Here is a 14,595-nt window from a genome sequence, read left to right as displayed (position 1 = left end):
AATACAGGGAGTGATTTATTACAGGGGTAACTCAATATTTCCCCTGCCCCATTAATGCTTTTCCATCTCCTTCATATGCGTGGATGTTTCCCTTTTAGCCACCAGCTCTTTTAATGATTGAATTTAATTTCTGTGCAACAACAAATGAAAAATATATCAACACTTCCTCCTCCCAACTCAGCCTTGTGGGCTGGAGTGAGTGGGCATAAAAAAGAAATCTATTAATGTAGATGTGAAGCATTTAACAGATATGGCAAATACCAACTGTTTGGCGTTTCAGGACTGGTTTATTTTCAAAGATGGCATTGGTGTTATTGAATGTTTGATCAGAATTGGAAACACACGTTTTTCTTTAATTAACATAAAGAAATTGGTGAAAATGTATCTGAGTTGAAGCTAATGTCGTTTTGGACACTAAGTCTCGTGCAGCATTTTAAGACCAACATTAAGACCAGTCTCATAGGATATCAGTTATTTTGAGGAAAACAACATTCATTGAAGTATCGTTACAAAAAATGTAAGAGCCATTATATATGGGACTAAATTAAAATCCAGCTCACAGGATGCTACATTTATTTTGTAGCACACAGCCTCCTTTTATTTGACCTACCTAATTCATTTGCTTCTTTTTGCTTTCTGTCTGGTCTTAGGTCAAAATGATAGCAAGAGAGCTACTTTCAGTTGCTTATTCAAGGGAAGAGGTCACCACAGCAGGCAGCTTGGCATGTTTGATTTGGCTGGCTCTTTTTTCACACTAAATAACCTCACTGATCCGACCCCGACAGATTCGTGTCTCCTCCTGGCACTGAACCAGGGATATTTTGCTTGTTAAACAAATGTGTAAACTAGTACAATACGATCCGTGTATGATCCTGGAGAGTAGAAAAACATTTCTATAAGTGGTATTGCTTTGTTTAAAACCAGAGATAATGAGACAACAGAAAGATTCATTATAGACAGTGTGAGAAAAATCATAAAACCTCACAAAATCTCAGCTTCATCCTGCTACATTTTGACCCTCCTGTTAAATCTACACCATGCTGTGTTTCAGGTATTATGTAAGTTTAGCTTTTGTTAAAACTGCAATAGAAACCTTAAATGTGATTTTTTTTTCTTGAAACAGAAACACTTTTTCCCACTTTCTCCTAGTCAAGAGCCCACGCTGGCTTGTTTGGTTTGGGTTTAGCGCACAGGAGTCTGAAGGAAGCAGCAGGACTTGACAGCAATCTTTGCATCTGCTCATGGGACAAACCCAAACAGTGTTATTTAATTGTGTCTACACCCAGATTTTCCGTTCTGGCAGGCAGCTGTCATCATGTGGGCAGTGACAAGTTCCTGTGCTCCATTTAAGAATAATCCAGTTTTTGGCTAATATTTTATTCAGTTGTATTTGGCTCATACTAACTGGCGTACAGACAGCTTTTCTAAAGTTATTTTTTTCAGAAAATAACAGGTTTTGAGGTATGTTATTGTTGGATCTTAGGTTACGCATACTTAGGTGAGTCATCACTTGCAGATATTTTACTACAACTCAACTAGGAAATAATTGTACAGCCATTTGTTTGTCAGCTAGGTGAACTGCTATCCTCTTAAAATCATAATCAATCATTCAAATCATATGCATTCATGACCTGCACATGCAGAAAAGGGTTATTTTATAAGCTCTAACAGTCATGTATGAGTGAATGAAAAGGAACCTATAACTTGTCAAGGAAGTAAGAGACAGAAGATAGATACATCACTGAGCCATCCTAAAAATGGAAACATGAAAGAGGAAGAGAGTGCGGAGAACCACGGGGCATAAAAGACAGAGTTGAGAGAAGTAGGCTGCTGCATGTCAATCAAAAAGCTGAGAAACAAGGAGCGGAGGAGTCTGAAAGCTGTGATGCAGGGAGGTGTTGCAAGAGGAGAGAAAAGGGAGACAAGAATGAAAAGCTTTGTGAAACTTTGTCGCAGAAACAGCCACGACACACGCACGCATACGGGCACAAAAGCTCAACCAGTACAGAGCTATTAATGTTATATGGCACCCATAACAACCATAAATTAATCTCAGTTCCTCTCACAGTTGAAACTGTTGTTTTGGGTGCTGGACAGATTGCTGGAAACTCAGCCAGGGAGAGGAAGTGTTTATAGAGTGAGAGGGGGGCTCAAGAAGACCATTTGGTGTGCCAAATGACATTAGTGTCTTTGAAATAAATGTCCCTCATCTCTTCATATCCTTAAAAAACAACCACTGCAAATGTCAATCTTTCTGTCTCTCTCTCTATATTTTTTCTATATTATTTGTAAAACATCTAGCTACGTTTAGATGATTTCTACAGTACAGTAAATCTGATCACTTCAGCTATGTATGGAATAATAATCTGGGTGTCAATCGTGTGTTGTATTTTCACAGCTTCAGCAAACACCAAGTCTGAGTAACGATAAGGTTTCAAAGCCTTCCTGAGATGTGCTCCTTGTGTTTGGTCTCAGTGGTAGTCAGCCTGGTGGTGAAGAGTTATAATTACTCCCAGCTTGTGCTCATGTGGGTGGTGGGAATCAAACAGCAAATACTGATCAGTGTGAGTGGGTTTCCTGTAAACTTCAATTTTCAAGCTACCCCCTACCCCCTCCAACAGACACACCAACTTAATATGACACAGCGCAAGAAATACAGGCTTTGTCTCTTAAAAAAATAGGGGACAGGAGCATAAAATATGTTATACTCCTGTCAGCCCAGCGAAGAATCACACCTTTAAAGATCTGATGACGTGTTATCGGCACGCGTACTGTAACAGATGAGCTCGCTAAGAGGCGAATATCTGGTAGCGTCATAAAATAGACAGGTCACAGAATTCTGCACAAGACTACAGCTGAGACCTAAACCTGACCTTGACCTGTAGCTTCAAGAGCTGCTCCAGTCAAACCGTCAAATTTAAAATGAAAATCTGGACCTGATCCAAGACCTGAAGCTTTAAAAAAAAAAAAAAAAATTTATTACTACCATTAACTTGTGCGACAACACATGTACTGTATTTTCTTACCATCTGGGCAGTGCTTATTTACATGCAGCCCTTGGTACAGTATGAAGGGACCCAGACCACTGTCACAGTTATAGGTGTTGGTTGTAGACTCAGAGAAAACTGTCACCGGTGTCTTGGCATTATTAGGCCTCACATTCGGATTTTCTCCTTTATGTTTTTGTTCAGCCTCACTGTTCTCGTCACCCTTTATCCAGCAAGAAGCGAGCATCAAGAAAAATTAATGCCACTGTGGTCAACCTGTGCCTTAAACCTGCATTCTGGACCACCAGGTGGCGATAGCTGTGGTTTCAAAAAGACTTCTGGTTCTATAGAAGGCTATAGGTTTCTGTCTTAACCTCTGTAAACACTTTCCGGATGAGTTAATGGGCTCAGTCAGTCTTTTTAGGTAATACTGAATAAAAACAAAAGTTTATTTTGTAAATACTGACCATACTGTGTTTTAAAATGGAGGATTTCCTGTGGTGTGCTCGCTAGCTAGTGAATTGTGATTGACAGGTCATAATCCAATGAATGAAACCACTTTGACAGTCAGACTTTTTTTGTCACACCTGGTTTTTTGAAACCAAGATGGCTTCAAAGGGTTCAAAACAAAACTTCAGAAACTAATGGGTGATTCATGGTAGGTACGTCCACCTTTGATATCGACAGACATACATATAAAAGTCCATCCCAATCAAATTACACTAAAGAGTATAGCCTCCAGTTGTTTAAAAAAATTAAATGATCAATTTTGACATTTAATTCATCATCGAGCAGCTGGCCGGGGGCTCTCGTTGTGCATGTTCTTCCCCATGTCTGTGTGGGTTCTCTCCAGGGACTATGACTTCTGCCCACAATCTAAAAACATGTTGGTAAATCCAAATTGGACCTAAGTGTGAAGTGGATCTTGAATGGTTGTGTATTTCTATGCACTACCCCTGCAGAACGGTGACCAGTCCTGTGTGCACCCCACCCATCAACCTGCGACAGGTGGGATGGGCTCCAGCCAGACCACCGCCCTGAATTAGACAAGTGGAAGCAAATCGATGCTTAATGTAATTTTTTTATGTAATTTTTTTTTCATGGTGATGCACCAATGAAAGCACCAAACAGGCGTGCCACTCCCTATCACGTTTTCTGAGAAAACAATTCTCACCACTATCGTCTTTAATTACACTCTCTTTCTAGCAGAGATATCCCATTACTTCTGTATATGTTAGTCCTAAATAATCTTAAGACATAGTTCAAAAGTGGTGAAAGAGCTGACATGCTGAAATTTTATTGTATTTCTTTCACTCTAATGCTTATGTGGTATAAAAATTCAGACTCCCAAGCTCCCTCTGGTTAAAAGGAGATGAAACTACAGTTAGTATAGGCATTCTCATAAAGCGTGCTTCAGATTTGATGCCTTATTTCCGTTTGTGTTGAGAATTTTTGAGAGAAGAGAGAAGACTTGGTCTGCTACATCCACAGCACTTTAGGAGAACGCTGTGTTCCTGGCCCACTTCCCGTGCAGCTTGACAAGTCCAAAGCGTGGACAGGTGGTGTGGGGATGGTGCTGGAATGGTATTATGAGATGATGCCTGGTGGCCATGTGGCATCGCCCGCTCTTCGTATGGAGCAAGAGGAGTCTGCGTGCCCACAGTGACCACAGCTATGAGTCACTGGCTTTGCCACTTCCTGCCAAAGTCGATCAATACGAGCGAGGTTTTGGGTCAGGGCATTTGATGACAAGCTTCGTGGCTGGGGACAACCTTTCGGTGTAACATGAGGCTCCCAGGAAGTGGCCGAAAGATGATCAGCCCATTCACGTTATTTGTAAGTAAATGAGTGAGACAGCAAAACTCACAACAGCAATAAAACTGGCATCTTCTAGATATAGAATGTAGAAAAAACGTCTTCTAGCCAAAAATCTGTGGGTGATGAAAATGTATCTGCCACGTCGTTTCAAGTTGGTATGTTTTAGAACAAGGAATCACTTTGTTAATAAAATAGCAGAGTAACAGCAACTTTCCATGGGATGAAAACAGAAATTCAAACCAACAATAATAAGGGAAACTAACTGAACACAGATTAATTAGAAAGGCGATGACATTTATTTGACAATATGTCAAATGCATGGAGCTCTCGTTTTAGGCAGTTCTAAATTTAAATCTGTAAACAAACAAGTTAAAAATACAAGCTCTCAACACAGCCAAGTAAAACCTTCTATGAAAGCAAAAAAGGGGTTGGTTGTAATCCCGTGGATTAATGGATTTGACAAGGGTATGTGGCTAGTGTAAGTAACAGAGGCCAGATTATATGTTACTAAGGTTGTGGCAGGGTGATCTGCAGGGGCTCAACCTCCTCACCAAACATCCAGTATTTTTAACCAAATTTACATGACAGGTGATGGGGTGATATCATACCTTTTTGGAAGCATGTGTTCAGAGTATGCACAGTGTTTTGATTAAAAGATTTTGTGCTGATGGTGTCAAATAGAAAAGCAAATAGATTAACTGTGGCAGTAAAACTTAATGACAAAAGCCGAGCGGATTTTCAGCACCAAAATCAAAAAGAGTGAAATATCGACAGATGGGTTGGCTGAAACCTTTTTCACATGCAAACCAAGAGCAACTGTGGCCAGTACAACTTTGCTCTTAAAATCATTCATTTTGTTCATTCAAACAACCAGAGAGGATGCAAGATTTAGCCCTGGGTAAATCTGGCTCAGATTAAAGAGGTCTGTCAACTCTTCCTCAAAATGAAGCACTGGATAATCATATTAAGCATCATATGGGCTTCCAATATTCATAGTGACATCATGCTAAGCTAGTGGAATGTGCCAACAGCTTGTGGCCAAAGCATTACACACACACACACACACATACGCACAAAAACCCCACATGCTCACAACAATACACTATAGTTGTGTCGTGTTGCGGCGAAAGTGTGCACACAGAGAAAAAGCCACTTTGTAACAATGTCAACAGTGGCTGCAAGTGAGGGATATGTCTTCAAGGAAGGGAGACTGACTCACCGTGGCAAGCTCATCAAATTTTCCAAACAGTTCATTTAATAGTTTAACCAGTTCCTGGGCTGTACACTGAGAGGCCAGGCTGGTGAAGCCAACAATATCTGCAAACAGGATGCTGTAAAAGACAAAGGAAAGAACAATCTGAGTCAATGTAGGAAATTAATCACAGCAAACTGCATCAATGAAACAAGAATAATAGCCTGGTCAGATTAGCTGCAAGAAATGTGCTTAAAATGACTTTTTAAAATCAGTTTGAGTATTGCTTTGGAATGATGCAAGCAACATTTAAATTAATTAAGTCTAGATAGATATACAGAGATAGATAGATACATAGATAGATAAATAGAGAGAGAGAGCCTGCCCCATTCTCTAACTGACTGGCAGCGCAGTCAAGCAGAGCCACTCAAAATAGAAGCAAGAGCATTCTCACGAGGATCACAGAGGAGACATTCTAGGATATAATGCAGCCATCAAGAGTACTGGTATTCCCTTTTGACAGGCTGCATATAGGACTGAATGTGCCTGAACTGACATGTCTGGCATTTGTTTTACCCAAAATAAGCCATCTAAGTTTCACTTGCTCTTCTGGCATTGTCAGTGAATTGGAATAACCTTCCTGAGGTCAGCTGATTCAGTAGCTCATTTTAAATGTATGCTGAAAACACATTTGGGTGTTTTTGTGTGGATTTTATTCAAAATGTGAATCAGATTTAAACAGTTTTCTAAAGAAATCAAATACAAATTATTATATCAATATTATGTTATTAGGGTGATGCCTTTCTGTGTGCAGTTTGTTTGTTCTCCCTGTGCCTGACTTTTTTTCTTTTTTGTGATTCTGTCGAGTGTGAATTGGATCTTTAATGGCTGTCTGTCTCCCTGTGTTGTCCACCTATCCAAGGCATTTCCTGCCTCTCACCCCATGACTGGCCAGACCACATAATAGAGTGTCATAGAGGTCACCTAGTGAGTTATAGTGCCAGTGGATTAGAGGCCCAGAGGTTTTTTTGATGCTATTTAAATTTTATTTCACAAAAACACTCCATTCTAAACTCATTTTTATTGTTTGCCAATTTATTAAAAAAACTTGCTTGGTGGGGGTGAAATTTCTTTTTTGCATTTGAATTAATGCATGCCAGATACAGTCTGAAAACCAGTGAGCCCGGGCGAGACTAATAATGTCAGTCGTTGCTTTTTCTGCCCTTTGCGTGGTTTGCGACCTAACCACAACTATAATTCCACCTGTGTTTTAATCATCGAGTAGTCTAATCCTGATTTTTGGCATCACAACTGGACCCAGAAAAGAGAGACAGCTTACTTTACTTAGCTGGCCCAGTCTTTATCTAATCCTGGACAATAATAACACTGAACAGGTAAAATGTGAGAGGAATCATGAAAGATAGCACTTATTTCCATAGTGTAAGGTAGTTAGCATAGACCTACTTGTTTTGACTTTGTAAGTGAGATACAAGCTTAGTAGCCTGATGGTTTAGATGGATGGTTCAGGTTAAAACCAGCCCTGCTGCCCCTTTGGTTAAAAAAGAAAAAACGCAAAATATTCTGTATTAACACTATAGTAGTTCAAATGGTAGGTCCATCCTGTGTGTATAGGCAAAACGTCCCCTGTCAGAGAACTGACATAGAATTATTTCAGATTATATTTTTGTTTTCCAAAAGTGTGAAGAGTTTAACATCCTGTTGTGCACATTAATACTTTAATACAGCTTGAGCAGATACCCCAAAGAACTCTGTGATGAAAAGTGTTCGCAATGAGTTCTATGTGGCAGTGAAGAGTGTGAACTCGATCAGTCACCAAATACTAACTGTCCCGAACAACCAGCATGTCTGCATCTCATACTGATGGCAGACTGTTGCTTTCATGTAGGCTTGAGTTTTCACAAAGTGACAGAGTGCTGGATCTCTGAGAGAAGAGAGCTGCTAAATGTCATCTTGCTGTCTCACAGATGTCACCATAATGAGGGGCAGCGGACTCAGTTTGTGTTACTGTTTTAATTGGCAACCATCTGGGGCTGACAAATACTTGCAATGTTAAATACCATGTTAGTGTAAACACTTCAACTTGAATGGACTAAAACTCTAAAGAGAACTAAACTGAGCAAAGTGCAGGTTAGAGTATCAGTTACATTTATTCTAGATTTGTAATCACATTAGAATAAATATCTACTGGTTACAGTAGATGCTAATGCTAAAATATAATGATTGTTGTGATCCACGAATTTTCAGCTTTTCTGTTTTACAAAAAGGAAGAACAAAATAGTAGAAGACATGATTATTTTTTCTTGTCATTTACTAACATGGCTGAACATAAATAAGTTGAATGCTATGCTTGATTCATTTCCCAGTCAAGTGTGTTGGCACAAATTTGGATATAAAACATGTTTTTATTATGATATTTGCCTAATAAAGGCAAATGACTAGCTGATTGTTGTGTTTGTGAATTTCCAAATACATACATAGCCAATAGGTAATTTGCAGAAAGCCCTCTAGTGGACAAACTATGCAGTGAAGGGTGTTTCTCCCATCTCTTCACTACTTTTAAAATGTTCATGCATCAACTATGATTATATATATATATATATATATATATATATATATATATACAGAATTCTTCTATGCTGAACTGTTCAGATGTGATAAAAAAAAAACTAACATGACATGATGTATAACATAACTATGCATTCACCTCTAGCAAGAGCGCACCCACTGAAACCACTGAATATTTCCTGCTGTGTGCCACATATGAGAAAGGACGGAGTCAAGGGTAGCTCAAAGATAAAGGGATTAGTGAAGTTATAGGCCAAATTTTGATGAATGGAAAGGTGTTTCCAGCAGAGGAATTTTTGCAGTGAATTACAGAACAGCTGAAGAAAAAGGTGGAGAAGAACCAAATTGATTTAGAGTGATCAGCCTACACAACACATGCCCACTTATTTAATTCCTCAACTTAACACAGCTAATTTTGTTTGATACTTGAGCTCAGTTCCAAGCCAAAACTGTTGTAATTTTTCATGCAAGTAGTTTTGAATAACACTTAAAAGTTAAGTTGTTTGCAAGAATTTTCACCTTTATTCCTTTCATTTTTGCCGCCTTCAGAGGAGTGAAATGTAGAAAAGCTGAGTGAAAATCAACACTTTACTCAAGGATTCGAATTCTCACTTGATTCAGTGACCTGCTTTTTAAACCTTTAAGTCACTATTGTTTCAATTTAAACGACACCACAAAAACAAGTGGAACAGAACAGTTGAGTGACAGAGAGGCTGCAAAACACGCTATTATTATCATGATCATCACTCACTTACGAGCATCTTTACACATGCACTAATGAGTATTAGAAGCGGAGGCTGAGTACACAAAAATGCTAATTATTTTTAAACTGTCTGCCTGGAGCACACGTCTCCTTGCTTTCAGTACCCTTTTATTTAGATGGTCCTTGTTATGGTAATTAATATTCAAAACACACACATATGTTTCCTGAAAAAATATAAGGACATATGAAGAATCTATCACTGTGGCCCCTATGAGTGTCTGTGCATGAATCAGCCATGCATCCCATTGATTGCATAGTCCTAATGACTCATAACCTCATGTGATCCTTGGCTACAGTCACTTATTTATTTATTTTTACCTTCTTTCAACCAGAAACACACACACACACACACACACACACACACACACACACACCATTATCTTAACACTCACATGCACTGATGCACAGAGCATGAATCCTGTGTTCTGTTCAAAGTCCAGGTCATTTAGGACACAGTGCACTTACTTGTAAAAACAAGACAGAAAAGTGCTTAAATCAGAATGCTAGACCTTTTTATAGGCAACAAACAATACAGATATAAAACCATACAACATTACTGATATAAAGATATTTGCTAATATCTAATATATTGCTAACGTGTACTGCGGTTAAAGATATGATGGTGCAGTTAGAATAAGCTAAATGTTGTTTGCACGAGGAACTGCATACTCAGTTCAGAAAAATGTGAGGAACGTGTTCCATTTAGCACATCATAAAGGCACGTAAATCTAATTATGTATTAACTAGGATAATTACACTGACGTTTGTAACCCTTGTACATCTGTATGGACAAGCAACCTAAATCAAAAGAAAAATCTAAATATATGTGGTAAATGGGCTGGTATTATTGAGTAAGCAAAACAAACCACATTCATTCACACACACAAAGATGCATTAACACAGTCCTTTATTTTGTGCACTTTTTAAGTATCACATTTTTTTTTTATCTATGTAGCTGCAGCATTTTTTTTATTCACTATCTTGCCTAAGGGTACTTCTGCATGCAGATTGGAGGAGCTGGGGATCAATTTATTGAATTCTAATCAGAAGACATCCTGATTTAGATCTCTTTTTTTTGTAATATATCTACAATACATGACATACATTTAGTCTCAGTGTACGAAATGTATGAATTTGTACTGAAAGACGCTACAGTCACAACATACATATGTTCTGTAATTATTGGACCACTACATGTTGCCAAATATTTGTTAAGTTTTGACATTTTGAACGCATTCAGTTTTAAATTAGCTAGCTACTCCTGGGTTGCAAACTGTCTGATTTTAAATGTCCATCAACAGCTATAACTCTCTTTTGCCAAAACCTACAGAACCACATCACATTGACTCAGTGCAAAGTGCTAAAATTAACCTAAATAAGCAAGTTACAAAAAATTACTCCTGTGGTAACCAGTGTTGGTCAAGTTACTTGAAAAAAGTAATCAGTAACTAATTACTGATTACTTCCCCAAAAAAGTAATCCCGTTACCTTACTGATTACTTATTTTCAAAAGTAATTAATTACTTAGTTACTTAGTTACTTTTTAAAAACACAATTTACAACCTGAAGAGGTGATAAAGTGATAGATCTTTCAGCCCAATTCTACTTTTTCTGCATAATCCATCATACAAAATGTAATCGAATCACCAATGGTGATGAGACGGCTTACAGGGAGGAGGTCAGCGCCCTGACCCACTGGTGTCAAGACAACCATCTCACCCTCAACGTCGCAAAGACAAACGAGTTGATAGTGGACTTCCGGAGGTGCAGAGAAGTACACACCCCCATCACCATCAACGGCGCTGCTGTGGAGAGAGTGAGCAGCTTCCGGTTTCTTGGTGTACATCTGGCTGAGGATCTTACGTGGTCAGAACACACAAACAAAACAGTTTCTCAGGAGACTGAAAAGATTCGGCATGAGCCCCCGCATCCTCAGGACCTTCTATCACTGTGCCATTGAGAGCATCCTCACTGGATGCATCACCACCTGGTATGGCAACAGCACCGCCTACAACTGCAAAGCTCTCCAGCGAGTAGTGCGGTGCTCTGAACGGATAATTGGAGGTGAGCTTCCCTCCCTCCAAGACATCTACAGGAAGCGGTGCCTGAGGAAAGCGGGGAGGATCATCAAGGACTCCAGTCACCCCAGCCATAAACTGTTCAGACTACTTCCATCAGGAAGGAGGTTCTGCAGCATCCGGTCCCGTACCAGCAGACTGAGAGACAGCTTCTTCCACCAGGCCATCAGACTGCTGAACACGTCATAGACACCTCAGCTTCACTACTGGAACTTTAACATTATGCACTCCATACTGTACAGTAATGCCACTGTTTTGCACATGTCTCAACTCTGTATATTTTTATATATTTTATTTATTGTTTACTCTATTTAATTTGTGTATACACACACACACACACACACGTAGAAAAATATTTAGTATACACATCCAGAAATGCATATACTATTATATATTGTACATATATTTATTAGTTTCAGATGTAGCCATTCTTGTATTTTGCTGGTTTACATTATTGTATTTTGCACAACTCTGTTGCTTGTGAAGCTCGCACACAAGAATTTCACTCACATGTACTGTACCAATGTACCTGCACATGTGATGTGACAATAAAAGTGCTTTGATTTGATTTGATTGATTCGAATGGAAAAGTCTCTTTTTTTTTAACTTGTTTTATCAGTTTTAATCTTTTAACTTTATGCATCAAGCAAAAATTTAATTATATGCAACATTCTCCGACTTGAATAAATTAGTTTAACATTTAAACCTATTTTCTGCACATTCCAGCACATAAAATAAAATATTTTTTGTGTTTACACTCAGTCTTTCAAATAGATGCAAGTAAAACACAGCAGAAAATAAATAAAGTTAAAGACTCAGCGGTCCTTTTGCTCTATTTTCACCTGTAAAGCAGGACTGAGGTAGGCGGAGGTTTACCCTGGTGCAGGTGTGCTGCGGTCAGTTGAAGAATCCGCGAGTTTCTCTGTGAATTTCCCATTACGTCGTTGCGGACTCGGTGCTTGTTTAGGGATTTTTTTCGCTGTAAAAAGAAGTTTTCTTCCCACGCACAACGGACATTAATGTTTTTGTCACTTTTTATGGAATCAAACTCAAAGTAAGGTCAGTACTTCCACGCTTTAAACGCTGCACGCTCATACTCTCTCCCACAATCGATATGTGATCCATTGTTGATCTCCACACAGCTGTTGTCACTAACGGCGCACTCGCTTACGTCACTGTCGTGAGACATTCATGCAAAAAATCACGGTTTTAGTAACGCAGTAACGCAGCGTTCCTACGGGAAAGTAACGGTAATCTAATTACCGTTTTTGCAATAGTAATCCCTTACTTTACTCGTTACTTGAAAAAAGTAATCAGATTACAGTAACGCGTTACAAGTAATGCGTTACTGCCCATCTCTGGTGGTAACTGCAACTTTTATATGTAAGATTGTGTAATCCAATCCTTCTCACATACTCTTTCATCATTTTCTCTCCAATGGCACATATTTGAAGAAAATTATTGCCCTAATGATGCTAATCTCTTATTTCTCCCTGTGGGAGTCATTACTGCTTTATGGCATGACGTGATATCAATTTAATCACAAAGTGGAAGCCACTAGCCAAGTGAAAACTCAAGGTTTAATTTTGGATGGGTCCATCTGGAGATACAGCATGTGGGCAGTGGATGTGCTGATGCTGGACCAATAAAGGGGTGAACCCAGAGGAGTGGGAAATATGCTTACAACAAATTTTGCAATAATAAACTGTAGTTTCTTCAGTGTGAGTGAGCACCTTCAAACTTCACATCATCAAAAACTTCTAATTGGTGACCTTAAAAGTCATCTTACAGCAAAGCCATTTATTGCAACACAATGTTCCCTGGATTCTTCTCACGTGCTGTTTTTCTAAGAATCATTAGTTATAATGTCAGATGAAACTGGATACAGTAAGTTTACTGGTGAACATTTGTCTTAATAAGGATTTTGTATAAACAGTATCTGTGTGTGTGTGTGTGTGTGTGTGTGTGTGTGTGTGTGTGTGTGTGTGTGTGTGTGTTTGGGGTGAGGAAATCTGGAAGCTTAAAAGTGCCAAAATAAAATAAATAAGTAAACTGTTAAATCATGACTTAAATGAATTAAGAATTACAATTAAATGATATATAAATTGATATATAAATTATTATGTACATAATTAATTGATTCAATGTATCATTAATTAATTTGATTATCAATTAATTTCATTTTAAACATATTTAAACATTTCAGTATTTAATTAATTATTCCATAGTTCCTGCAGTGCAGTGCATCATGTATTTATTGTATCTGTCAACCTCAAAGCCAGGGTGTGGGGCAAATCCGGCCAAAGCTAGAACCGTTACTTTGGTCCGTAGTCGATTCTTTCAGTTGGTCCTTCTTAGTTCCAAATACGGAGTTTGGAGTTGCATACTTGCTTGGTAAGTACACTTAGGGTTAGATGGGATGGTTGGATGGAAAAGCACAGCTTACAGTGAGACAGCAGTGCACTTGATAACAACAGTTCGTTTTAACTCTGTCCTTTACTGTCTTTTTACCCTTACGATTAATATTTACAATAAAAATAGCACAACAGTCTTAATTACCTTTGTTGTTTTAAAATACATTTGATCATAAATGCTCATAAAAGGCCCATTTATGTGATTTTTTTTAAACAATGGGCTGATTTGGGAAAGGTTGGTAAAAGCTGTATACTAGTTCCTTAAATATTGATGATAATTCAACAGACTATTTGGCAAATCTCTCAATGTATACATAACTCTTACTTCTCAGTGACAAATAATGAATGAAAAATGAATGCAGATATAATTATCTTCTTTTTTCTCTTGTAGATGGACACAGAAACAGTATTTCATATTTTACTTACAGTTTGGGGTGTTTTCCTCCACCATTGTGATTTTTAGGTTTATAAGCATTCTGGGATACCTGTCTGTCTTAAATCCACACCACCACCAACTGACTGTGATACTGCATGTATCATTTATCTGCGAACGATTTGTCTTGACTTGCAGGATAGCTAATCAGATGTTAAGGTCTGTTGATCAGGAACCATTAAATAATAATTAATTCAATAGTAAAATAAATAAATATGTTCTAAATTATGATGAATTTATGTTTTCATTAATTAAGTTATATATCTAATTAACTGTGTGTTAATAAATTACCTGTTTATAACTTTGATTCATGACACATTTGAT

The 14,595-nt window shown here is 38.2% G+C and overlaps 1 protein-coding gene across 2 annotated transcripts in view; it reads right to left on the bottom strand.

Moving 5' to 3' along the window:
* LOC146687662 (adenylate cyclase type 1-like) overlaps window positions 1-14,595 on the bottom strand; it is a 38,347-nt gene that overhangs the window by 15,683 nt on the left and 8,069 nt on the right. For both annotated transcript variants that reach the window (XM_085438343.1, XM_085438344.1), the window contains exon 4: window positions 6,025-6,136. In XM_085438343.1, the coding sequence (XP_085294469.1) occupies window positions 6,025-6,136 (112 nt within the window). The remainder of the gene's footprint in view (window positions 1-6,024; window positions 6,137-14,595) is intronic.

Source organism: Copadichromis virginalis, linkage group LG18 (genome assembly GCF_057382275.1).
Source record: "Copadichromis virginalis isolate Kocher_CV1m ecotype Utaka linkage group LG18, C_Virginalis_male_GT1.1, whole genome shotgun sequence".
Lineage (NCBI taxonomy): Eukaryota > Metazoa > Chordata > Actinopteri > Cichliformes > Cichlidae > Copadichromis > Copadichromis virginalis.
This window is presented reverse-complemented; position numbering and strand designations above follow the sequence as displayed.